The sequence below is a fragment of the Condylura cristata genome, unplaced genomic scaffold (genome assembly GCF_000260355.1).
Source record: "Condylura cristata isolate star-nosed mole 26May11 unplaced genomic scaffold, ConCri1.0 scaffold00017, whole genome shotgun sequence".
Taxonomy (NCBI): domain Eukaryota; kingdom Metazoa; phylum Chordata; class Mammalia; order Eulipotyphla; family Talpidae; genus Condylura; species Condylura cristata.
In genome coordinates this window covers 5148614-5175960 of record NW_004567118.1, presented here as the reverse complement: position 1 = coordinate 5175960, position 27347 = coordinate 5148614, and the positions used below count along the sequence as shown (strand labels likewise).

The 27347-nt window shown below is 35.6% G+C and overlaps 1 protein-coding gene across 2 annotated transcripts in view; it reads right to left on the bottom strand.

Annotated features, from left to right (window-relative positions):
- Window positions 1-27347, bottom strand: part of FBXL20 (F-box and leucine-rich repeat protein 20) — a 70151-nt gene that overhangs the window by 5650 nt on the left and 37154 nt on the right. For both annotated transcript variants that reach the window (XM_012726474.1, XM_004684255.2), the window contains exons 3-12: window positions 23045-23099; window positions 20676-20750; window positions 18529-18623; window positions 17206-17274; window positions 9730-9825; window positions 7455-7581; window positions 6306-6380; window positions 4370-4500; window positions 2377-2437; window positions 961-1005 (exon numbers count right to left, since the gene is read on the bottom strand). In XM_012726474.1, the coding sequence (XP_012581928.1) occupies window positions 961-1005; window positions 2377-2437; window positions 4370-4500; window positions 6306-6380; window positions 7455-7581; window positions 9730-9825; window positions 17206-17274; window positions 18529-18623; window positions 20676-20750; window positions 23045-23099 (829 nt within the window). The remainder of the gene's footprint in view (window positions 1-960; window positions 1006-2376; window positions 2438-4369; window positions 4501-6305; window positions 6381-7454; window positions 7582-9729; window positions 9826-17205; window positions 17275-18528; window positions 18624-20675; window positions 20751-23044; window positions 23100-27347) is intronic.

Here is a 27347-nt window from a genome sequence, read left to right as displayed (position 1 = left end):
ACGGCTGAAAGTAAATCAATGCTTCAAGTTCTTCCCCAACTCTTCAGTCACCTTAACTGCACAAGGCTTCACAGAGGCTAAAAAAAGGCGAGGGATAGAGGATTGGAGTGCCAGGTGTGTGTATACCACCCAGGAAGAGTAACAATGGAAAGGGACACAGGATAGAGGGATTTAACAAATTTCAGTTTAGTAAGATCAAGTTTCAGTTTAGTAAGTCTCCAAGTAGTGTCTGGCCATGTTATTATTATTTTTAAAGATTTATTTATTTACACGTACAGAAATGGCGTACAGGCCAGACGTGTGGGGGCAGTGAGAGGATTCACCAGAGACAGAGTGGGGAGTAGCAGGCCAGACAGGAGAGGTCTGCCGCGCCATGTGGGTCAGTTCCTTGGCTGGGATCCAACTCATGCTGAAGCTGCTGCAGCTAGCTCATAGTGCTGTGCTTTACCCCATTGTGCCACCAGGGAGGGTTCTGGCCATGTTATTAAAAAAAAGCTTCTCTCCAATCACTGAATTATCTTAATGCTCTTAAAATTGATAATGTTGAGAACCAGTTATTAGTCAGTCTACCTGTCCTAAGGGCAGAGACAAGCCTCCAGAACTAATGGTATAAGGTGGTCCAGGCTCTAGGTAAGTCAAAAACGGCAGTGCCATGTATTAGCGTGATAGGATTTAATTATTCACCAATATCATAACCACAGGCCTAACGAACCATCTTAACATCTTTACAGCCTGAATGTCTAGGCCTTCTTTTTTCCAATGGCAGCCTTATCAGTGACATGTGTCTTCCTAGTTCCTCAACTTATGTGTGCGCCACTATGCCTAGCGGATACTGTAACACAAGGGGAGTGAGCACTGCTGCCAGGCACTACACGGTAGTAGGGCGGGAACCCAACACTACTGTGTGCAAGTATTAAGTTTTTCTCACACTGTTATGTCTCAGTAAATGTACAGTCTTACCTGAACACACTCTTCCAGGTCCATCTTTTCAAGTTCATGGCAATTCTATAAAATACAAAACCAAACATTACAGTACAAATATTTAAAACTTTAAGGAATTTAAAGCAAATATGGGAAAACTAAACCAGAAACTATGAAGTATTAAGTACACTGATAAAATATTAAGTTTCAGAGGTGGTATAATTTAATGTCACTTTTTGTCTTATTCATTAATTATACAATTTAAAAGTTTTTTTCTTTTTAATGACAATTTACTTATTTTATTATTATTTTTAAAAATTTATTTTATTTATGCATACAAGAACTGGGTAGTATAGGCCAGAGGCATGGGGGGTGAGAGGATTCAATGTGGGGAGCAGAACAGGCAGATCTACTGAAATACACTCTTAAGGGGAGCAGCGAGGGAGACAAGAGAGGTCTGTTGTGCCATGTGAGTTAGATCCCTGGCTGGGGATCTGACTCAGGTCATTACTGTGATAACATTGAGACTTAACTTCTAGGTCATTAGGGAAGCCCCATGTTTAAGGCCTTAACCAATCAAATTTCTCATTTATTCCACATTCAAGTATACTTAAAGTACCTGACACAGGGGCCTCCCTGGTGCAGGGGTTAAGTCAGCGTTATCAAGCTATCACCAGCTACTACAGCATGAGTTCAATCCTCAGCCAGGGTGCTGACTCATAGGGTGCAGTAGACTTCTCCTGTCTCACCCACTGCTCCCCTTGGTCTCTGGTGAATCCTCTCCCACACACCTCCACCCCCATTACCTCTGGCCTACACCACAGTTCTTCTATGCATTAAAAAAGAAGTATCTGACATCTTAAAACTCCAAGGGAATAAAAGAACTGAACAGAGATTCTTTCAAATACAAATAACTGAATGAGAGTACTCTTTGGAAGAGTAGAAGTGTAATGTCCTCATTTAGTTATGTCTAGGTCTGGTCCCTACCTAGACGACTTAATCCATCTGCTTGGAAACAAAGGCCCTTCCCCATGTACAGTACCACTGGTCAAAGATGTCATGATGTTAAAGATTATTATGCAGTAATTTATAAATCTCCCCAAGTATTAAAATCTTCCAAATACAGAAAATCTCTTAAAACCTCTCCTTTTAGAAGCAGGCAATTATGTTTCTTCCAATATTACTCTATCCACCGGTCACACATCAAGTAGCCAAATGTTTCTTCATAAACCACTGGAAAGCCCCTGCTTAGTTTAATGCTATGCTTGTCAAAGCAGAGCAGGCCTGTAACTATAGGCAGCCACAGAGTTCTTCTATACTTTCAATATGAAGGTATGTCCCATACCCTCAATTCTGCTGCTGTCCCAATTTCTTCAATGTTCATTCTTCTGAAATATAAATCCTGAACAAAATCTGGTGAGAGGATTCACCAGAGACCTGGAGAAAAGAACTTACCCTGGCCAGAGTTGTAAAGCCTACATCTGTTAACTGTGAACACCTTGCCACTTCTAATATTCTGTGGAAAAAAAAAAAAGGGGGGGGAAGTCAGGCCCTTGGTTCCTAACTGGGTTTATTTGAATAGCAAATGTTTAAGAAAATGATCTCCTATTCCCTAAGGACTATATAATGTAGTGACATTAACAGCTAAGCAAGTCTGTATGTAGGTCTTGCCATCCATTTGCATCAAGTCTCAGTCATAAAGTGGTCATGCAAATACCACGTCAGAGTGACACAATAATATAATGAAGCTTGTAATTAATGCCAAAATGCATGAGAAATGCATTTATCAAAGCCTTCTTCGTGGCATACTGCTTACCCCCAGAGGGCAGCCTGCTCCTAGAAAACAAAGGAAATGGAGATAAATACTCTGTTTCAGTTATTTGTTACTAAAGAAAATTACTCTTTTTCCTATCTTCTAGTAGGTTCATAATTTTAAATAGCTTTGAAAGATGCTATTAAGGTCCTGTTTAATTACAGGCCTGTCCAAATATGAAATTCCATACTTATGAAAAAATATCCTTAAGCTTCCTGCCTCCTCCCATTGGCTTCCAGGGAAACCCAGTGGGGAGAAAGAAGCTGAGTTGGCAGTCACTCTTCTATTTATGACCTGCTGAACAACTGAATTACCAGTCACTGAAATGGGAATCAAAAAGTAGGTCCTTTGTTAAAAAGTTTGTTGTCATCTGTAGTACCAAAAGACACTTATGTTTGCTTACCAATTACTACAGAAATTGAAAAAATTAAAGCTAAAATATAAGAAATCATTAAGAACTAAAAATCAATTCAAATGAACACTATATCAAATGGGAAAGCATGATCTGACTGAAACTTAGTTTCTGAAGATCACATTTGAGTCTTTACATTATAATGATAACATGAAACATTAAGAATAATGGAGTTCCTCCCTCAAAATAGAAAAAGGTAACAGGCAGTAGTTTCAGAGTAGAGTTTGGTTACCTCTTTGTTCCTGAGAATTACTTTTCTCTAGGATTTGACATTATTAATTTTGACCAGAAGTCTAATTTACTAAGGAATTTTTCTTTCAATAGGCAAATTTTCTTCCACTAATTATGGTTAGGCCCATGGACAGGTGATCACACACATAGAAAAAGCTTTTAAGTTCAGAACTAAGATTCTAATATTTAAGACAATTAATTTCAGGGGTTCTGAAAAAAGAATACCTGGGTTTGAATCCTTGCTCCTGGACTTAGCTATGAGATCTTGAACAGGTTACCTGAGCTTTCCTTTGTGGTTTTCTCATCTATAATACAGAGGTACTAACAGTGCAGATAATGGCATTATGATGGCTAAATGAATACTGGTAAATCATTTAAAACCATGGCTAACATCTCTAATATATAATTTTTTAAAACAAAAGATTTACAGAGGTCATCCATATTTATTACTAGACAGTGTGTTGTGTGCTTGTAGAATCAACATGGGTTTGATACTATATGCATGTTAATAAAGCATTCTTAGTAAATATTCGGCCAATCCCAGTTTAGGCACTGAGGAGCCACAGGGTAAAAACTTGCTCTAGAATACTGTCAGCACAAAAGGTCTCTTGTAGGGCTGTTTCTTTCTTTTTTTTTTTTTAACTATTCCCAGGTATCTTTACAATAATATAAATGGCTAGGCCTTTAAAACTTCTTCAGAATTATACGAAAGCATTAATAAGAAAAAAATACTTCATTTCTTTATTTAAATGATGAAATAAAATGTTGACTTCCCCCCAGTATGAATACCAAGAAATAGAAAATGGGGACTATTAACCCAATTACATGTAATCGAGTGAGTTACAAAGCAAGTAGGTGGGCATTAAAAGAATAGTGGTTCTTGCAAAGTTGTCCATCTTAAAAATTTCAAGGTTCCAATAGGAATAAATGTAGGCAAAGGAGGCCTCTATTCTTGTCCCTTCATTTTTTTAAGCTAAACAAGAAATGTTTACCTAAGCCGTGGGCAGTTCTGACCTAGAGCATTCAGGATAGCATCTGTGATGTTGGAGCAGCCGGAGGCACAGAGGGACTGTAACTTATGGCACCCTCTGCATATAGTAATAAGACCGTCATCTGTGATTTGCTAAAAAACAAGAGCAAAAAAAAAAAAAAAGAAAAAAAGAAAAAGAAAAGAAAAACAAACCCCACAGATATTAGTACCTTAGCAGAAGAAAAAAATGTTACCTCTGTGAAAATAAGAACCAAAAATAAATCAAAGCAGATTTAAATTAATCAGTTTCTTTTCATTGAGCTTGCAAGATAATCAATCATGTGTTCATTTGTGGTGCAAAGAGAAGGAACTAAAATGAGATTCTTTTGCCCTAATGGGAATGTGGACAATGTGGGGCACATTATTGTGTAGTTTCAACTGAATTATTTTATATCCAGAACAGTAGTACTTTAATAGTATAAACATTTACAAATTCAAAACTGATGCTGGTAAGTTGGTGAAACCAGAAGACACTATAATTTCGTATCAACCACAAATTATTTCTATTTTAATTTTATAATATCTTAATTTATAGAAAGTGTCCAAGTGATTTTTGTATGTTTAAAATTATTTCAAAATAAAAAGAACACAGAAAGATGTTACATTAAAAAATGTATTCACTATTTACATTAGCATGTTCTCAGTATTACACAACTGAATCAAAATATAAAACAGTGCTAAGCAGATACAGGATTTGTCATGAGAATAAATTAGTGCGACATATACACATGAGAAACTACTTAAAAAGTGTCAGTCAAATATGACATATTACTTATGACTAAACAAGGACAAATGAAATATAAATAGGAAGCAGCAGTCCATAAGCAGACATACTCAGCAGACCAACAGAATTGCTCTGTTGCCTTTTTCTTCTTAATGTTTTCAAGTCTACAAGGGATTACTGATGAAGATGAGGAAAGTTTTATTACCAATACTTTAAATTTTAGAAAGAGTAAAATTTACTAAATTTTAGTTTCAAATTAGTGAAACAGAAGAGAATGGATCAAGAATGTGCTCTGGTCACTTCAAAAATTCTGGGCAAGAACACGAAGACTAATGCATGTTGAGAATGACATCACATTATCCAGAGGAACAACTCATGCACTAAAATCTAGATGAAGGGAATCAGTACAGTCTTCCAACAGTGATTCTGCCTGGTAAAAGAACTAGAACTAAAATGGTAGCCGGTGTGTATGGTATATATTATTTATTTGAAGGTAGCACACATCCACACCCTCCTACTAACAGTGTGTATAAATGAAATCTGAAGACAGCCAAAATCGTTTTTCTCCTAGTACTAAAAGATGGTGGTTTCATGTTTAAAACAGTTATGCATGCTCTCTCAGGCCAAATATCTACATTTCAAAAATGAAATTAAGCAAATTTTGATAGCTAGCAATTATGGTACTCAGAATTAAAAAGAAAAGGAGTAACATTCATTTAACCCAGTCTACTGGAGCCTCCCTATACAGATTACTATCAGCACCAGCCCATAAAGCTAGAAGGGCAACTTGGGCTTTTTATGTCACTTTTAATGTGTCACTTTAAAACTAAACAAACCAGAAAGCTCTCAAATTTTAGGTGATCAAACTGGAAGGGGATGGGTATAAGATGTAGAAGGGTTAGCAAAAAAAAAAAAAAAGGAAAATCTCCCATAAACTTATTACATTGCTATGAGAAGCTCTCATTCCAAAGCAACACCCATGTGATTTTCAAGGCAAGAAAGCAAAGTTAAAGGTATACTGCCAATGTTCTAGATGCCTGAGTAATTTTAGCAAATTCTGAATAAAATTCAGGCATTTTGGGATAGACACAAAAAGACTGACAATCTATACAAGCCAAATGTGAACTACAAATAAAATGAATAATACTGAAGAGATGTTAAAAGGCCTGCTTACTAAGCAAGTCTGTAAGTTCAAAGTCACCAGTTCAGGACAGTGAGCACCTATGTACTTGAGAGCTTCATCTTCTAGCTAGAAAGATTAAAAGGAGAGAGAAAAAAATGATTACTGACATTGTTTTAAAAGATAACGAATGTATCTTTATTAGTATTTTTCATCAATTCTGGCCCCACCAAAGTCATCCAATCAAGGAAAAATAAACATTGCCTAAAGTTCATAGATTTTTATTTTGAAACATTTAATATGCTTCAGCATTTTACTAAAGATTAGGAAACCAAAATAATTTTTCACATTTCTACACTGTCTCAAAAAAAATTTTCAAAACTTTTGGAAGCAGGAGCTGAAAAAGGAATCCATAGTTTATCTGTTGGAAGATCAGTGCCATGTGTACAGTGCTGAGAACAGATGGCAAGTAATTGATTATAATGATGTATCCCAATCAATATTTTTCAGGACTCCGTAAAAAAACAGAAGCTCAAGCTGTTGTTTTAAGGCAGAGATAGTGTAAAGCTGTTTAAATAACAGGAGCCTCCCCTCCCCCAATCATAATTAAAGAATGAGGGTATTTTCAATGAACACTAGTCTTCATAACTATTAAGAATAAAATCCTACCTTATCAGTCACTCATACACCTACTCTTGATCATTTCCTTCCAGATGCTATCCTATCAATTTCTCTTTTTTCACTGTAAAATACCTAGAGTAAAATTCTTAATGACAAAAAATGTTGGATTTGTAATCTGTCTGGCAGAAAAAAGCCATCAACACTACAAAATTAGGTTGCTATATAGTTGGCTCACCACGGTTAAACAACTAATGAAAGTTGCCAGATTGCCTTCCTTGTCTACCGAAGTTCCAGATCTCAGGCAGTGAAAACAGCAAATTTTCTTTAGATGAAACGACATAAAAACTCTCCGACCTATGGTAGGCAACCAGCATGATTCTGTCTCCCCCAAACTACCTCCCTTCAAAAATTTATCTTTGGTAAAAAGGTAATTATCTATCTCTGAGGAAAACACTAATCTTTCGTAAGCACATGTCTTTGGTTAGTAACACAGAACAACTACATATACCTCAAGTTAACCTTGGTGCTGCCCACAAAGTTCAAGGTTCCTCTGTCTTTTCACAGCACTACATGGAGTATTACCTGTGTACAGCCTTTTAAGAATAAGGCCTTGAGACCCCCACAGCCTCTCACTAGTGCTTGGATACCATCCTTGGTTACTTGGTCACACCAGGAAATGTTCAGTTGCTCCAACAGTGGACATCCCTCACTTGGAATAAAACAAAACATATGACTAAATATAAATCCCAAAGGCCAAAGTCTCATTTTATTAGTTAGTTAGGGAAAGGATAATAGCCCCATGCTCTCCCACAAAAATATACGTATTTATTTAATGTAGATCTGGAATGTAGGCAATCCTGTAACAACAAAAAGCTAACAATTTAGTGTTCTAGTGGGACTATATTACTAAGAGGGCAATCTCAAATTCAGCTTAACCAAAAAGCACAAATTTTCCCCCAGATACATTAGGTATTATTTATGGAAGCTTATACTTTTCAAAGCATATTCTTTATATATATATATGTATATATATATCACCTATATAAAAGGCACAAAATGTAAAGTGAGAGATTTGTTAAAACAGGAGAACTTAGGTTCAAATACGCCAGATTTTTCTATCAAATAATATTCTTTATCAAAGTAATAATAAGTACATTTAAATTTTTACTTAAAAAAAGATAAAGAATCAGTAAATTTCCTTATATTGATAGTACCTAAAATACTGTTTCAGTGGGCTTAATTTAAGATATATTTTGTTGCTTTTCTGCCTTCTATAAAATACTAGCTTCAGCTGTGGAAAATATTACTTTAATTACAAAATAATATCACGAGGCCCTGGTTTAAGTTCCTTCTTCACCATTAACAGTGAGACTTCAAACTAGTCAGTTCAGGAAGCTTGCCTGAACCTCTCTTAAGCTAAGAGAGGTTGTGCCCTTTTATGTTCTCCCCAAACGTGACACACTCACTTCTACCAATACACTGTAATATGATGACATGTTTAGTGGTTTCTCCCCTCTCACGAGAGTGAAAAACTTAAGGGCAGCAACAATATCTTATTCATTTCCATCATGGCTGAATCAAGTGCATGCCTTGAAAAATGTTCTAGGTTTTCTTATTGGTAAAAAGTGTTATCTACAAGATTTTCAAATAAATGAGATCGCTTATGTGCAAATATTTCATTAACTATAAATGAGAAAAGGTCTTGGATATGTGTGTGATTTACAAGGGAGGTCTAGAAAGAGTCCTATTTCTGAATTATATATATTCTACTTAAATAAGTTTACACTTAATGGCTTAATTCTTACTTTGCACAAGTGTAACCAATATATGAAATTATAATCATTTATAAAATGCTGGTCAAAAAAAGGGTAAAGTTACAAAGAAAACAGGCATTTCAGCCTTGTATGATACATTTTTTTAAAAGATTTATTTATTTATGCATACAGAACTGGGGTACAGGCCAGAGGTGTAGGGGCAATGAGAGGATTCACCAGAGGCAGAGTGGGGAGCAGAACAGGCCGACTGACGAAGTACACTGCTGAGGGAGCAGTGGGCGGGTCAGGAGGGGTCTGCCACAAGAGGCCTGGATCACCTTCTGGGCGGAGCTCCAACTCGCACTGAAGCAGCTGCCACTGGCTTGCAGCGTTGTGCCTTACACCCCTGTGCCTTACACCCCTGTGCCTTACCCCTGTGCCATCAGAGAGGGCCTGATACAATTTCTACAATGATCCCTAAACATTAATTAATAGTGAAACTTGTTGAGTACATACTAGGTGGCAGGAACCCTGCTACATACTTTATATGTATTAGGCTGAACCACATGAAGCTGTCATTTTTATAAGACAAAAAAATGCCGAATCATGACAATTCTTTATGTTTCAGCTATATTATTGAACAATAATATTTTTTTAATGTTAACAACACAAAGAAATGATAAAGAAAAGCTCAAAAGTGTCCATTTGCTCAAAGTACCTGCTTAGTGATCTGACTCCAAAGTGCTGTTTTAATCACATATGATACAAAATCTATTTTTACTTTTGGAAAAAACAAATCTTTACAAAAATCTTATCATTCGTGTACAAATTATACTATTTTGTTCAGAAATTCTAGTTACCTCTAGTCATTTCATCTGAATGTGCCCTGTAATTTGGGCAAGAAGTAAAGCATAAGATCATTTTAAATTATAGTACATATCCATAAAACTTTGTTTCCATCAATTCCAACTTTACTTCAGTTATTATGTTTTAAATAATAGTTTTATTTTTACATCATTTTTTGCCTTTTTCCATCCCAGTTACTTCAGTTATTTTTAAAAAAGTATTTGTTCTTATTACTGAACATTGTATGAGAAATTTACCTCAGAGCTTTTAGAGACATGTTTGTTATAGATGTACAGGAAGCCAAGTCAAGGTGCCTGAGTTTGGAACAGAACTTGCTAAGGCTAGTACATGTACTGAAAAAAATGGAGAAAAAAGAAAATAATGAGTAAGAACATATCCTTAATATATCATACTTGATTCTCACTAAAGATGCAAGTATATGTAGAGGAACTATAAATTTCCCATACCCAAATAAAAGCAATTATAAATCCTGGAGCCTTTCACATTGAGAAGAAAGTATGTCTCCTGTATGAGAATTTGAATGAGAAGTAGGTGGGGTTTAATTCACATTTGGAAGTGTTTTAACAACTATTAACACCAAACACAATGCATTTTGCCAATCCAGGAATTCCAGGATACTAGGCAGTACCTAAGGAGTGCAACAAAGACTGCTCTGTCTCTGCTCTGTCTCTGCTCTTTCACTTGTTCTTTGCTAAGTATTTCCTTTTACATATCAATAAATAACCAGATTTTACAAGGTATACAGATGGTGGACCATTACTGTGCTGACAGAAGATATGTAATGTTACTATCTACATTCCTTCATGCATTTCTTAAAGACCTCTCTTTTCACAGTAATCAAGTTCTCTGTTAATTCAGATTATGAGAAATTTCAAACACAAAATGAGTAATAAAGAAATCTATCATCAAGCTTGACATTTATCAACATTCTATTATTTCATCGATTGCTCATTCTCTAATCCGATCCTCTTCCTATAATCTCCCAATCCCCTAGTATTTTAAAGCAAATCCCAGACATTTTATTTCACCTGTAAATATTTCAGGACGTATTTCTCATAAATACTTTGATTCTGTAACATCTGTTAGCCAGTCTGTATTAAGTTTCTGTAATTCTCATAAATGTCTATGTCAAATTGATTTGTTCAAATTTGGATCCAAGTAAGAGGCTCACATTATATCAGTAAAGATATTCTGAGGTCTTTCTTTGTGTGGATTGTGTTTCTGCTTCTTTTGGGTAGATGCTTAAGAGTCATATGGCTAGGCTCTGTACTTAGTTTAAGCTTGACTTGTTCAAGAAATTGCCAAATTTTTCCAATCTGGCTATAACATTGACATTCCCAACAGTACTGTATAATGGTCCCAGTTTTTCTAAATCGTTTCCAAAATCTGTCCTTGTCATTCTCCTGATTATAGTATTTCAGTGACATGGAGAGGAATACCACTGTATTATTTTGCAATTCTGTAATATATATCATTTCTTGTGCTTATTAGACATTTATTCTTCCTTGGTGAAATGTCTATACAAGAATTTAGGCCAAGTTTTAAATGAATTGTTTGACCAACTGTAAGATTTCTTTACATGTTCTTAACATGCGTTCTTTGATTTCTTCAGTAATGTTTTGTTATTTTTTTCATTGTAGAAATCTGGCACTTTTTTCAGAATTAGGTTATCTGCAAATAAAGATAATTTTATTTCCTATTGATATGATCTTTTTTCTTTTTTTAAAAAAAGATTTATTCATTTATGCTTACAGAACTGGGGTACAGGCTAGAGGTACAGGGGGTGAGAGGTTTCACCAGAGGTAAAGTGGGGAGCAGAACAGGCAGATCGACTGAAATACACTGATGAGGGGAGCAGTGGGCAGGTCAGGAGAGGCCTGTCACACCGTGTGGCTCAGCTCCCTGGCTGGGAATCGAACTCATGCTACAGTGGCTTTGGAAAGCTTCATAATGCAGCACTTTAGCCCATTGCGCCACCAGGGAGGGCCCTGATCTTTTTTCTTTTACACTTACTACACTGGCTAGAATTTACAATAACATATTGAACAGAGTGGGGAGGGCTAACTGTTGTGCCTTCCTCGTGACCTTAGGGTAAAGCAGTCTTTACTCTAAGTATGACTTTAACAGTAGGTTTTCATAGATGTCTTTGAGGACATTCCCTTTTTGTTTGAATTTTTATCATGAATGGATGCTGGATTTTGGCACACACACTTGTATCTATTTATCAGTTATCTGCTACCCCAAAACTGAGCAGCAAATTACCCCAAAACAACAAATACTCATTATCTTCATTTCTGGTGTGCTGGGAGAAATACAGGCACAGGCAGCTTAGCAGAGTGCCTCTGACTCAGGGTGTAGCACAAGGGTACAATCAAAGCACTGGCCATAGCTGCAATCATCTCAAAAAGAGTAAACGGAGTGGGTTTTCCTTCCAAGCTCATTTAGGCGGCTGGTGGTTGCTGGCTGACCTCGAAAGACCCAGTTTCAGTCTCACAGGCTTTGGATAGGTTTCAAGTCCTTGCTGGAGGTTGGCTGGATTTATCAGTTCCCGCTATGTGGGCCTCTCCTACTCACAACAGGGCAACCTGCTTTCCCTAGAGCCAGAGTTAGAGCCGAGAGACAAGAGAGTAAAAACAGAAGTCACAGTTTTTTTGTAACTTAATTTTCAGTGACATCCAATCTCTTTTGCAGTATTCCTTGTTGGAAATGAGTCACTAGGTCCAGACCATGGTCAAGGAGAAAAGATTACACAAGGATGTGAATACCAGGAGGTAACCATTATTTGAGAACCATTTTAGAAGTTGCCTACCACACTGAAAAGACCAAATGCTTTTGGTCCATTATTCCAGTTGCCTATTTTTAAATGGCCCACAAGGCCAAAAATTGACATTTTTAAGTGGTACAAAGAAAATGAAAAGATATTATTTAGTCACGTGAAAATGATTAAGAAACCTAAATGCACCCAGCAATTTTAAAGTTTTACTGGACCACAGTGCCTTTGTTTATTGTTTATTATGTATTGTTCATAACTGCTTTTGTTAAACATTAGCAGGGTTTAAGCAGTTCTAATAGAGACCCAATGGCCAAAGGGGCCTAAAATATTTACTTATTAGATGCCATCAGGACAAAGTTTGCTGATCCCTGTTTCTGAGAGATACTGATCTGTAGAGTTCCTTTTATAGTGATTTCCTTGCTTTTGGTATCACAAAAACACTGATCTCCTAGATGTTTCCTGTTTTCCTATGAACTTGAAGATTGGTAATTATTTTTTTAAATACCTGATGGAACGTACCAGGGAAGTTATCTATGTTTGGGTCTTTGTGGGATAATTTTGAACTGCTTACTGAATTTACCTGTTATGGGTCTGTTATCTGATCTTATCTGTTTTCTTCAATTCTGACTGCTCTGTTCTGAGTTTTAAAATATTCTTTCTCATTTCTTAATGTTGAAGGTTGTTACTGATTTAAGCTTTCCTTCTTTCCTTTTGAAAAAAGAATTCAGTTACTGTCACTGCATCCCATAAATTCTGGTAACTTCATTCTGCTTGTCATGCAATGTGATCTGATAAACAGACATGTAAAACTGTGTATGATTAATATAGTTAACACATTCTTCTCATATAATTATCATTTTTTTGTTGTGACAGTGAAAACATTTAAATTTTTATAGCAATTTACAAGCATATGTTAACTATAGTGTTAACTATCATCACCATGTTGTACATTAGATCCCTGAAACTTATTCTTCTTATAAACAAACTTTTTTCACTTGACCATTGATCTCATTTTGTTGTTATTTTTAATACCTATTGAGAAAGCTAGTGAATTTTTTAGATGTTATAGTCCAAAATTTTCCTTTGGCTGGGTTATTGTAACTTCTTTCTTTTTTAAAAAAAGATTTATTTATGTATACAAAAACTGGAGTACCAGCCAGAGATGCAGGGAGTAAGAGGATTCACTAGATAGAGTGGGGAGCAGAACAGGCAGATCTACTGAAATACACTGCTGAGGGGAGCATGGGGTGAGACAGGAGAGGTCAACTACACCATGTGGGTCACCTCCCTGGTTGGAGATCGAACTTGTGGTGCAATGGCTGTTGACAGCTTCACAGTGCTGTGCCCTAACCTCTTGTGTCACCAAGTAGGGCTCTGGGTTGTTATTCTCTCTATCTCTTTGCTGTTGGTCTCAATTTAACAAGTCTGTTCTCATACTTTCCTATTTTCCCCACATGCAATACTTTTCTAAAAACTGATAAATGACCTGTAGCATTACTACTTTCAGGTGTACAACAAAATACTATGTATTTCAAAATTATCACCAGCAACGTAATTTCAAATTTTCCTCATAATGAAAACTTTTAATATCTACTTTTCATTAACTTTAAAATATCTGGTTTCAGTGTAACATGAAAAACAGGTGTTTTTAAGTTTATATCCTCATGTATTTTATGTTTGTGAATATTATCGTAAATTTTCATTTTCTATTTGTCATCACTTGTACAGAGAACTAGTATTTTTTTTTTTTGAGAACTAGTATTTTTATTTACAAGCCATATTTCCTGTGGACTTACTACAATCCTATCATGTTATTTCTTTCTTTCTTTTCAATTTACATGTCCTTTTCCTTATTGTTCTAGGTGGGACCATTCAGCATAAGGTTAATTGAGGTAAAAAACCCAACATCCCTTCCTTATTCCTGATCTTACTAGGGAAAGCATTTAGTCTTTTATGATTAAATATGATCTCAGCAGTAGGATTTTCACATATACAACTTGTCAGGTTAAGAAGTAACCATCTTATAATTTTGAGACTTTACCATTAAATGGTGTTTAATTTTGTAAAATGCCTTTTATGGATCTAATGGAATGATCCTTTGATTTGACTTGCATTTCTAGGATACATCCAAATTGGAAATTATTACCCTTTTCATTTATATTGCCTCATTCAAGCTGATAATATCTTGTTAAGGATTTTTATGTGTCCATGAAGGATACTGACATATAGTTTCTTTACTTTTGTATAATTTTTGATGTTTGATATCATGTAACGATGGCTCCATAAAATGAACAGAAAATGAATCGAGCAACAGCTTTCTATTGCTCTAAGCACAGCATTTAGTACATTCCTTAAGTTTCAAATGTTCCATTTCATTATCGCCCAGCAAAACATATTTTAAAATGAATGCTGTCCGGGTGCTTTTTGGTATAGTACTCTACAACTGTCAAACAGGAAAAGTTCACTGATAGTCTTAATCAATCTGCTACGATTTTACTGTTTTTCAGTTTACTTGTTTTATCAGTCACTCAAAGGGCAGCTATTCAATCTTTTCCAGCTATTCTTTTTCCTCACGTTTACATCACCTTATATTGATATCCACAACAACTTTCCTGTGATTAGTATTTATAACGGTGTATATTTTTCTTACTTTCAATCTCCATATCTAAGTTTTCTTTAAAATTCTTGAGCATATTTATAACTGCTAATATTTTACTGGTCAGTGTTTTAATCTCTGTCCTTTCTAGGTCTTTTTCTATTGACTCGTTGCGCTGATTTAATTTTCCTGTTTCTTTGCATGTCTTGTAATTTTCAAGTGAGTGATGGAAATTCTATGTGCTATATTGCTAAGTGTCTAGATTCTGTTGTTTTCCTTTAAATAAAATAATAGGTTTTGACTTGGCAGGCAATTAAGTGAGCTGGGAATCAAGCAACCCTACTTTAGTTTTACTGCCAAAGTACGACCATTCTGAAGGCTCAGTAAAATGTCCCCAGATGTTCAATGAGGTTTCTCCACTTTAAGTAGTCAGACCACCTTGCAGCCTTATTCAAACTCTGGTAATTCTTCAGTTTAGTTTCCCCAAAAATGTTTGTTCTTTACAAAAATGAAATGTTCTTTGCCCACTTTTGTGAAAAACACATCCACTTTACTATTCAGCCAACTCTACATGGGCTTCTGTGCCCTTATTTGAGTAGTTTCCTGGGCTCTGCCTCCTTTAACTCTGACTGCTTCTCTTCAAATCAGTCAGAAGTTCATCTCTACTTGAGTTTCCTCTCCTCACACCATTGTCCAGAAAATCCCACTGGGCTCTCTTCATTTGTTTCTCAGTTCTGTGTCACATGTTATTCTACATCTCAGTTGTAGGTGTAGTTGTTTATAGCAGTAGGGTGGTTACCTTCAGTCAGAAGTCTCCACCTTTGTTCTTTAAAATTTGTTAACATTTGAGGGCCTCCCTGGTGGTGTAATCAGTTAAAGTGCACCATTATGAAACTGTTTGCAGCCCCTGTAGCACGAGTCTGATCCCCAGCCAGGGAGGTGACCCACATGGCACAGCAGACCTCTCCTGTCTCCCTGCTGCTCCCCTCAGCAGTGTACTTCGCCAGATCTACCTGTTCTGCTCCCCACTCTGTCTCTGGTGAATCTTCTCACCACCCTTGTACCTCTGGGCTGTATGTACCCCAGTTCTGTATGCATAAATAAATAAATCTAAAATAAAATGTCACTAGGACAAGTGAAAACCTGAAACACTGATAATAGCTTTTTCGATTTTATCTTCTAGAAACACCTAGTTTAGAAAATTTCCAGATTAAACAGCATGAAGTCTAAGACTTTATGAAAATAAGATGAAAAAAGGTGAGTGGGTGGGGGTATAATGAAAATAAGGCTAGTCATAAACTGATACTTCCTCAACTCTCAATTCTGAACTGGGGTGATGAATTCACTATACTATTTTGTCTACTTTGGTATATGATTAAAATGTTCCTAAGAAATAAAAACTCAGCAGAAGCAATTTCTCTTTATGTAATTATAGCTCTGATTTGATATGGTTGGGATCGTATGTTTTGTTTTCAATTTTTAAAAAAGATTTATTACTTATACATACAAAACTGGGGTACAGGCCAGAGGTACAGGGGCTGTAGAGGCTTCACCAGAGATATAGTGGGGAGTAGAACAAGGGGAGTGACAGAAACACACTGCTGTGCCTTGTGGGTCAGTTTCCTGACCAGGGATTGAACTCATGCTAAAGTGGCACCTAACATTGTAATGCTGAGCTTTAACCCATTATGCCACCAGGGAGGGCCCCAATATTTTAATTATTTAAAACAGTGACTGAGCATAAAATAAAATATGATAACACAGGCCCCCCTCTCACCTCCTCATCCACAAAAATAACTACTTATTTTTTGATAATTTTCCACTTTTGAAAACATTGTATGGTTATGTTTATATTATGTATTATATATACAGGCCTTACAAAAACTACCTTCTATGTACACTTTTCTGCAGTTCTTTTTCTTTTTCATTTCTAAGATACATTTATTTATGCATATAAGAACAAGGATATAGGTTAGAGGTGCAGGGAGTGAAAGGATTCACCAGATACGAGTGGGGAGCAAAACTAGCAGACTGACTAAAATACACTGCTGAGGGGAGCAACAGGCAAAACAGGAAAAGACTGCTGTGCCATGTGGGTCAGCTCCCTGGTGGGAGATTGAACTTGTGCTGCAGTGGCTGCACTGCAGCAGGGGCTACAAATCCCTTGCGCCACTGGGGAGAGCCTCCATTTCTACTTTAATGTCACTTTCTCCTTTCAAAGTATCTTTCCCTTATAAAATCAAACTGATATTTTATAAATATATTTAGCTGCCTGCACTTAAAGCTCAAGTGTAGCCCTTAAGTAAGGGGCTATGACTTACCCATTTAAAACAGAATACTTACGCATCTGTAGTCTTTGTACACCCATTCAAATTCAGTACTTCAATGTTCCTACAATTTTGTGCAAAAGTCCTTTATGGGAAAGAAACAAAGTGAAAGTTTGAAAATTAAATGGGCATACAACTCTAGGCATTAAATAAAAGAAAAGAAACTACTGTTGGACATTGGCAGCAAAATAGTTAATAATTATGAATACATTAATTTTTAATCATAAACTTTTAAAAATTAATGCTTTCGTTAATCAAAGTAAAAATTACCCAGAGTAAATAGACCTTCACTTTACAATAGGTCCAGTATATGACCAAATCACTATACAAGCCCTTCCAAGTAAGCACAAATCACATAATGGGCTGAACAGTCATATGATGGCTGACATCAAGTAGACTGTGTTGGTGGGGCATCAGAATAAGTATTTATTAGCACAGCATATGTTATTAGCTGATGTTACACTGTAACATGGGTCCACAGTTCTTTTTTTAAAAAATAATATCATAGTTTATTTTTATATCATTTTGTGCATTTTTCCATCTCAGTTGTAATCCCCTTGGGCTTCCCATTACCAAAACACCCATGTGCCATCACCAAAGTCCAGTGCATTTCCCTCCCCCCACTGTTTGGTCCACTGTTCTTTTAAGTAAAATAAAGAACTGTTTTGTTTTTTAGCTTTTATATATCTTTTTGTATTAGTAGTTGTTGTTGAACTGCATAAAAAATAATGAGTTAAAATATAACCAGGGGCCCCAGAGTATACGAAAAAGAAATTTTCAATTAAATTGAAACAAAACATTATTAAAAAGCATGATAAAGTTTGTGAACTGGTACAAGAATTTGTTTTTTCTTCTGTTCCATTAGCATAATCTAAGTGATTTTCAAATAACCTTTTTCAGTTCAAGTTACTTTATTTCTGATTCTACCTTAACTGTTACTATAGGTGAAATTTTCTCAGAGTTGCACTTTTACTGTATGTCAGTCTTACATAATTTATGTGCTAAAAATTTCAAATTCTGTCATTTTCGAAAGAAACACACTTTATCAATATGTTCTTAGAGTCACATTACAACATTTTCACTACACAACTGGGAGGTTTATTGTAAATGAAAATTAAAAGAACCATTGTGATATGGGGAATCTAGTGTTAGGGGATAGTACTTTTTCTGGTTTAATTCTCAACACCAGTTTCTACTTTTGGGTGTTTGTGTTGTAAGCAGTGTTATGTGTATTTGGATTTGGAACAGCTTAGGAATTTAACTATTTTAGCCTTTTCTGAGTGAGATGGTTTATTATTCTTTGCTTCAATCAAGATCACTTAATTAAGTTAATTCTTGCCTTAATGCATTGTCTCCTACTCCAAGACACCCGCGAAGACTTAACTTTCGTAAAAAGCCCCCGCATCTCTTTGAAATATTCTCCACCACCCGGCCCTGTAAAAAATAAATAGGCAAACAAAAATGTAAGCCACTACAATGTTTTTGAAAATAAGACGTCCTCATTTTTAGTAATTTATAAACAAAAGAAGCTTCTACTCATTTTAAAGACCTAGTTAACAATTTTAAAAAAAGATTTATTTATTTATGCCTACAGAACGGGGGTACAGGCCAGAGGTGCAGGGGCAGTGAGAGGATTCAAGTGGGGAACAGAACATGCTGGTCAGGAGAGATCTGCCACACCATGTGGGTCACCTCCTTGGCGGGGATAGAATACATGCTGAAGTAGCATTAGCATCTCAGTACTGTGCTTTAACCCGCTGCACCACCAGGGAGGGTCCTAAAGGCCTAATTTAATAGGAAAATTTCAACTTACTGTGAGAAAGCTTTTCTGATTAACCCATCTACTTGAAACATGTCTAAGTTCTAAACTGTTCTTTATTTTTGCTCAATTTGTAAGCTATTGAGAAAATGTGCTCTGCAGATCTTTTATGTCATTATGTTTATGCAGAGTGCCCTCTCTGCTAAACTGCAGTACTGAACAACATTAATTCTTTTTATTTCTGTATCCTTTCCATTGCCTTTACTGTAGTACTCTGAACACAGCAGGACTCAACAAATGTTAATGAAAGCTATGCTGAATGATTTTGTGGGCCATGTTCAATACATTTACATCCATGAAGATTAGAGAACTGCAAAAACCATAAAAATCTAGCATATTGTTAGTGGTTTTTTTTTTTTAAGATTTATTTATTTGAGCATACAGAATTGGGGTACAAGTCAGAGGTACAGGGGCGGTGAGAGGATTCACCAGAGACAGAGTGGGGAGCAGAACAGGCTGACTGATGAAGTACACTGCTGAGGGGAGCAGTGGGCGGGTCAGGAGAGGTCTGCTGCACCATGTGGGTCACATCTGAGGCAGGCGGGGATCAAACTCATGCAAAAGTGGCTTTAGCTTCTCAGTGCATTGCTTTAACCTGCTGCGCCACCAGGGAGGGCCCTGTTAAGTGTTATTTTTAAAGTACCTTCTGAAGTTAATGGAAAGTTGACATGAGGTTTTTTAAACTTTTTATATGAACCTTCAAGAAACTTAAATTCCACTGAATCAAACAACAACCAATCTTCAAAAATCTAAATCTCACTATTCCTTTTAACAATGTGAGAAAGTTACTATTTCTACTCTCCTGATGAGAACATGGACAACTGAGTTCAAATTCAGCTTAATACAATTTAAGCTTTGTTAATTATGCTTCCACATTTTTAGAAATAGCCTTTATTAAGATATTTAATATGAGAGAACAGTGAGAAGAAAGTCTCTCTCCCCAGTAGAAATCATTCAATAGATGACTTTGGGGTTATTTTAATTCTTTACAAAAACTGTTGGTAGGCTCTCCAAGATACAAAATGCTGGTTTTGGGTGTTCCTGGTGCAATGGGTTAAAGCACAGCACTATGAAGCTATTCGCAGCCACTGCAGCCCAAGTTCGATCACTAGCCAGGGAGCTGACCCACATGGCGCAGCAGACCTCACCCTGTCTTGCCTCCTGCTCCTCTCAGCAGTGTATTTCAGTCCATCTGCCTGTTTTGCTCCCCACTGTCTCTGGTGAATCCTTTCACCCCCACACCTCTGGCCTATACCCCAGTTCTTATATGTATAAATAAATAAATCTTTTTAAAAAATGCTGATCTCAAAGATAATTTATACAAATACCATCTAGTAAGTTTCTAATCTACTTATGTTTCAGTAAACAAATACAAAATGACTTCCTTAAAATAAGCAAACATAGATTCATTTCCGCCTGCAAAATAACCAAAATCTTTAGTCCTATTAATATGAAATAACTGAGTACTATTTCAATAACATAATTCTGTTCACTCTCAAAACTGAACAAGCTCCTGAGACCACTGCAGGCTCCCATGAATTTCAGATGCCCTAAATTAATAGTTTCACTCTCCAGAGAAAGGAGATTTATATAGTTGAGGCTAATCTGTTTCATGCTGTGATTACATTTTAACAAGAGAAATAGGGCCACACATCACATAATTATACCTCAATATCCCTCTGGAAATCAAACAGGTCAATTCTCTGCCAGTTACTGCCATCTAGAGCCAGAACATTCCATGCCTATTTTGAAGAAAAAGACAGATTGAACAGAAATTGTAATCAAAGAGGAAAACCAGCAGCATTCAAGTTCATAACTTAATCCATCGATTATTTAAACTGACCAGAAATTCTCACTTCCCTATCATTAACCCCTAAAAGGTCTGCTGTATTTCTGATTCATAGTTTATTTCTGCTTTTATAACCTCATGAATGTGTGGGTACAGAGAATACCAGCTACTAATGGATCTTATATTGAGGAGATGAGAAGAAAAAAAAACAAGATGTGATAAATATCATAGTCAAAAGTCATTTTCTGATGAGTTTCTAAAACCAAAATGAGATATTTCAGCTTATGAAAAATTAGTCCCTTACTCCACCCCTCAACTGGGAACAAGATCAGAGAGAAACCAAACATTAGCCAGTACTCAGAATACTGTCAAGCTCAATATATGTATTTGCTGTCCCTAGTCACTTTGGTCAGACTCTAAATTCACATGGTGAATCTGGGACTTAAAAAAGGCATCATTTTTCCATATATTTAAACAGAACCTTAATGCTTTCCCCATTATCAACTTGCTCATTCACACATTTTCCAAAAGATCATACATTTCTCATGCATCTCTTTAACAAGTTAGAGGGAGGCAAGAAAGTTCCCAAGCTATACAATTTTTCAGGATTCAGTGAAAAATAACTCCAGTAAGAATTAACTCATTGTGTATTTTTCTGTATTTTAATCAGAAAGTTTTTTTTGTCTTGTTTTTAAAATTAAGTGTAAAAAAAGTAAAATTTTTAATCTATAAACTTTAATCATCTCTTATTTACTGTAACAAATCCAATCATGGATTCAATATTAAAATTCAAAAAAGGGAACTGTGGATAAATTTCTAAATCCCAGATAACTGTCACATAATCAATACAAAGTATGCTGTGGGCAAGTAGTTATTCTAGAAATCTCCACATTTTCTTAAATGTCTAATAACCCCTGTAAACAACAGCAGAACCTAGTAAGCACTGAATCTACCTCAGATTTGTTTGACCCTTATACTACTTTCTCCAGCATGCAGGGACATGTCTATATTTAGTCTCAGTATAACTGAGACTAATATTTAGCTATGTCGGGTTCTCTTGAGTCTTTTTAAAAACATATCATTAATTAAATACTTCAAGCAGAGAGGGTAACTACTAATGTATCAACTATTCACAATTAATAAAAACAGCAATTAGTGTTCCTTTCTTTTAAGTTTAAAACATAATTAAGAGTGAAGACAAACTTGAAAATGAAAACAATTATATAGTTACTCATATCAACAATAATGAGGCGAGATACTGCAACTAAATTAGATAATTAAATTAGATAATGGTCTAAACTGTGTATCAGTTATTTGACTTTAGCTTCATAAGGAGACAAAGTACAATCTACTCATCTGTACCAGCCATATTTAGAGCTACCTCTCAAGTACCAGGGGCAGAAGGCCATGAACAGAAATCATTAAAACATTACTTGGTGTTTCCAAAACAGCTAATATAAAAGTTTAGTATGGCTTCTGGGATATGACATTAAACTTTACAAGACCAGATTAATTTTTTGCATCAAATGTTGGGATTTCGGTGGTTTTTTTGAATGACAGTTATGAAACTAAGGAGATCTTAGGTCCATCTATATGCATAAACACAATACAAGCATCTATAATTGTATCTGACACATAATTATTTGTTAAATAAACAAGCAAAAAGTCAGTTTAAAAAAGGTAATTGTATGTATTCATTAATTTTATTAATTATTACATATTAATATTACAAATAGAATGGGAATGGCTTATAAAGTAATTGTCCTAGAACAGATTGTATTTTGTCACAACAAAGTCAGCTAACAAAATGGACAATTAAGTATAGTATAGAAACTGACTCTTGAGAACAGAATCTGGTTTGCTCTACACTTAAAAATATTTCTAGCTACTTTCTTTTGAGAACAGAATCTGGAGAAGTAACATGAGAATTAGACATGAGACTTCTATGTATGTGTATATATAAAATGAACCAGGAAAACATAACAAAGCACTATGTTGTCACAAGTGAGCCTAACCTTTTAACTGGCATGTTTCATGTTTTTTCACTGAAATATTACTTGTAGTTAAAAAATTAGAGAATGTACATATAACAGAATCCCACTGTCAAAGTACATGACTTTGGGTATGCCATGGTGAAGTTACATTCTTTGAAACATAACAACACAACTAAATCTGCAGTAAATAGTCTACTACTAATACTCAAGTGTCAGGAAGGGCGAGCCCTGTATTCATGTCAACCATTCTTACCCTGGACACCTGAGCACAGCGACACAAGGTAACAACGTCCAGAAAAGAGAATATCCTAAAAGAGAGGGAGACAAACATTATATGATAAGTTTCTCTTTACTTTTTGCCTATAAGTTACTGGCTATTAACACTCATAGCACAAAAAAGCAGAACTTCTGAACAGAAAAAGCATGAGCAATTTACAAAGATCCTACTGCCCACATGAAACACAGGAGGAGAGAATACCTTTTACTTAATAAATACAGTATATGTAAGTACCATACCAGCTCAGTTATTTACATCAAGTAAAAGCTGTCAAAAATTTTCTGATTAAAAAAAATCCCGAGCCCTTCCTGATGGCACAATGGGTTGAAGCACAGCACTAAAGCCTAGCTGCAGCTGCTTCAGTGCAAGTCTGATCCCTGGCCCAGAAGGTGACCCACATGGTACAGCAGATCTCTCCTGTCTCGCCCATGTACTTCGTCAGTCGGCCTGTTCTTCTCCCCACTCTGTCTCAGGTGAAGCCTCTCACCACCCCAGTACCTCTGTACCCCAGAGGTATGTATAAGTAAATTTTTTTTTTTTTAAATAAAAGCTCTATATCTCCTTAATCTACAAGCTGGAACAGAGAGGTGGTGTTTAGAAGGAGAAACAGCACATTGATACCAAGATGAAGATCACTAATAAAAGGAGGATATCTGATAATAATATGAGCAATAAACAAGAGTTGTATTCTACAAATATACCATTTTGCCAGCATAGCAATTTAGATCATCTCGAGGCACAGCAATTTATATCATCTTGGAAGAAAAGGTGGGTCTTCCATAACTTCTTAATGTTCCTGTTTTATACTGGCAGTGTACACTTACTGATGTGCTTGACGATCCCAAGGTTCTCAGTGTACCAGATCACAAGGGGTTTTAATTTGTAGACTGCAACAGTGCCCCAAAATAAGACTGTTATCCTGTCCTCAAAAGCCTTGAAACTTGCCATGGACTTAGCCCCTTGAGGATAAAAGTCCTTTCAGGAATCCACTTTCAAAAAGGGAGGTTTTATTCATATCGAAGACTTTCTCTGGCAAGTAATTTTCTTCCATAATCAGTTTACTTAGAATTTATGAAATTTTGGAATGCTGTTTTTTTTTTTAAAGATTTGTTTATTTATGCATATAGAACTGGGGTACAGGTGAGAGGTACAGGTGTGGATTCACCATAGACAGATGGGGAAAAGAACAGGTAGACTGGTGAAGTACACTGCTGAGGGGAGCAGCAGGAGAGAGGAAGGTCTGCTGAGCCATGTGGGTTACCTCCCTGGCCAGGGATCAAACTCATGGTGAAGCAGCTGTGGCTAGCTTCGCAGTGCTGCTGCTTTAACCCGTTGCGATACCAGGGAGGGCCCTGGAAAGCTGCTTTACAAGAACACTCACAAATTCACCACTTACTTTCATGTTATGTAACAAATGATTCTTGAATCATTTAAACTATCAAGAGCTAGTCTTAAATTCAACATCATTACTAGATTTCAACATTGTAAACAATTATTTTGGTTTGGTCATGACTATTATGGGACCAAGAGGGATATGTTTCTGTGTCTGTTATTTAATCCAGGTCATTAGAAGTTTCTCCATAACCGAACTAGGCCCTTTTCAAATTTATGGTATAGCCTCATTGCTTTCAATAGAGCAGATCCTTACTAGCTTTCATCATTTTGAGCCTGAACTTCAGGAAAACAGATAGATACATGCATACATCCACCCAGATATGGCAAGTGAATAAAAAACAAAACTACTAGCAATTGTCAGCATTGTAAGGTTCTTAAAAAGAATATGAAATAGAATGTTTATGTATCCTTAGAAAAATGCCTGGTGTAATGTTGGCCCTTGGATATTATATGAGAATTTGGGACTTTGGAAAGTTTCCTACTATCCCCTGATAGATAACATTTCATTTATACTGTCATAAGTTGCTGCTAGAAGAATAAAAAGAATCTTGTGTGACTCCAATGGGATAAAACTCTTGGAAGTTTATGCCCAGTTTCCAGTATTTCACAAGATACACTTCATGTTTGCTAATCTTAGTTTGTATCCTTTCCCTATAATAAATCACAAGCATGAATATGGTTATGTGTTGCATTCTTTGAGTCCTTCTAGTAAATACCAAATCCAGGGGTGGTTTTCAAAGAAAAAAAATCCCAGAAAATTCATCCTTTCCATCTTAGTTTAGAAAGCTAACACCTATCAACTCACATACTTAGTGTATGTTACATCACAATTATGACCCAGCACCTCAAAGAGTTCAAAAGATAATCAGAAAATAAGGTCATATCCTTACAAATAATAACCGTCCTTATTCTGAAACTGCTGTTTTATAGTTAAAAGGGCATGTGTGGGCTCAAGCAGTCTAATCACGCACGTCATTTTTATAGTTATCAATATCCTCAAGAAGGAAACTCTGAGAAAGTCACTGTACAGTAGCCAAGACACAAGAGTCTTTGTCTAATAAACACTGACATCTATTTTTCAAGAAGTACTTCTAAATAAATGCATACGGTTCTTCTCTGAAAGAGAGTACTGTTAATGCTGCTAACTGAATTTCACATTATGCAAACAGCAGATTCCAGCTGGCTAGAGCATTAATAATAAACTCTGTTTCAAAGGAAAGGAGAACCAGTAAGTAAGTTAAAGTAAATCAAAGTTAAGAGGAAACAAGAACACTTACTTATAATTCACTGGTTAACTTGGCTGTAGTTTTGCATTTATAAGGAAACAGTGCGGTCCTACTAACAATTTTTCTCTTTTTAGAGTAACACATTTGGACAGAAATGATGTAATATGTAACCAAACCAAATGTATGATATTTATTAAATAACTAATACACTCTAATTTAGAAGACACAGGCTAAACAATAAAGTGACAGTATTTTCATAGAAAAAAACAAAAATCCTTTTGCCCATACTGATAAAGATAACTAAGTAAGTAAATGGAACTGAAGGAAAACTCTTCCTTATGGTAAAATTTCAATTAATAAATGTAGAAGGAACTATGGTTAGACAATAATTGGCAAAACATTACAGTTACAGCTATAACAGTTAAAATAAACATAGTATCTATGGATGCTAAAATCAATGGATAAGAGTAACACTTACATAGCCTCAACCTATCTACACAACATATCTCCTTATCAATTACAAAGAGAAAAATAATTCTACACTGGAGAAACTTAAACACATTTTCTTAACTAAGTGATTAAAGTTAATATAGCTGAATAAAACATGGAGAAGGGCATGTCCAATTTTTGTGGTATACTTGCCAAGATGTAAAAACTGAATTTAATCATGAGGCAAGATTTGACAAAGCCAAATTGAGGGAAGTTCTATAAAATAACGCATGGATACTCAAAAGTATCAAGATTATGAAAGACATAGGAAGACTAAGAACTTGACCTAGAATAAAAGGAACTAAACAGGCATGAGATAATGGGACACATAAACCCTGGATCCCAAGTCAGACAAAAGATATTCTATGTTTTGGAACAAATTAGGAATCTGAATAAATCCTGATGGTTAGTTAATAGTACTGTATCAATGTTAATTTCCTGATTTTGATAATTATATCACTTAGTTATATAAAATGTTAATATTGTGGAAGCCTGAATTCTTTGTACTGTTTTTCTAACTTTTGGTAAGTAAAAGATCTTCAAAACAAAAAGTTTAAAGTGAAAACTTTTAATAGAAAATTTTCTTCTATTCCTACTACCTAGTTTCCCCGCTTCCAGGGGAATCTGTTGCTTCTAGTCATGAGCTAAATACTTTAAACAAAATTAAAGCATTCTTAAGGAATATTATATTCAATTAATTTCAGCATCATGCCCAGACTGAACTTATTTATACTGATAGTTATATGTTTAGTATAAAGTTAAAGATACTAAGCAAGCCTCTTTCCTATTTGGCTCTTAAGGGTTTAGACAAAATCACTCCTTTATATCCTTAAGTGCATGCACATGTAATATGGTTTACAGTGTCAAACCATTTCCTTCCTTCCCAAAATATCAAGTTCACTCTGTCTCCAATTTGGAAAGGAACTTTTTCCTATCATTTAACGCTGGTCAAGTGGAACACAAACTCCTTCCTCACAGAAATCCTATCATATTTGGTAGTTTCTCTGCTTAGCCTAGACAGGAGCAAATTTAAACTATAATGTACACATGATCAGTTTCAATAAAACACATATAATAAATTAGAATCAAATTGTCATTCATGAAAACGTTGTTGTGGTAAAAATACCTCCAGTGAGGTGGCTCCCTGGTGGCACAAGGAGTAAAGACAA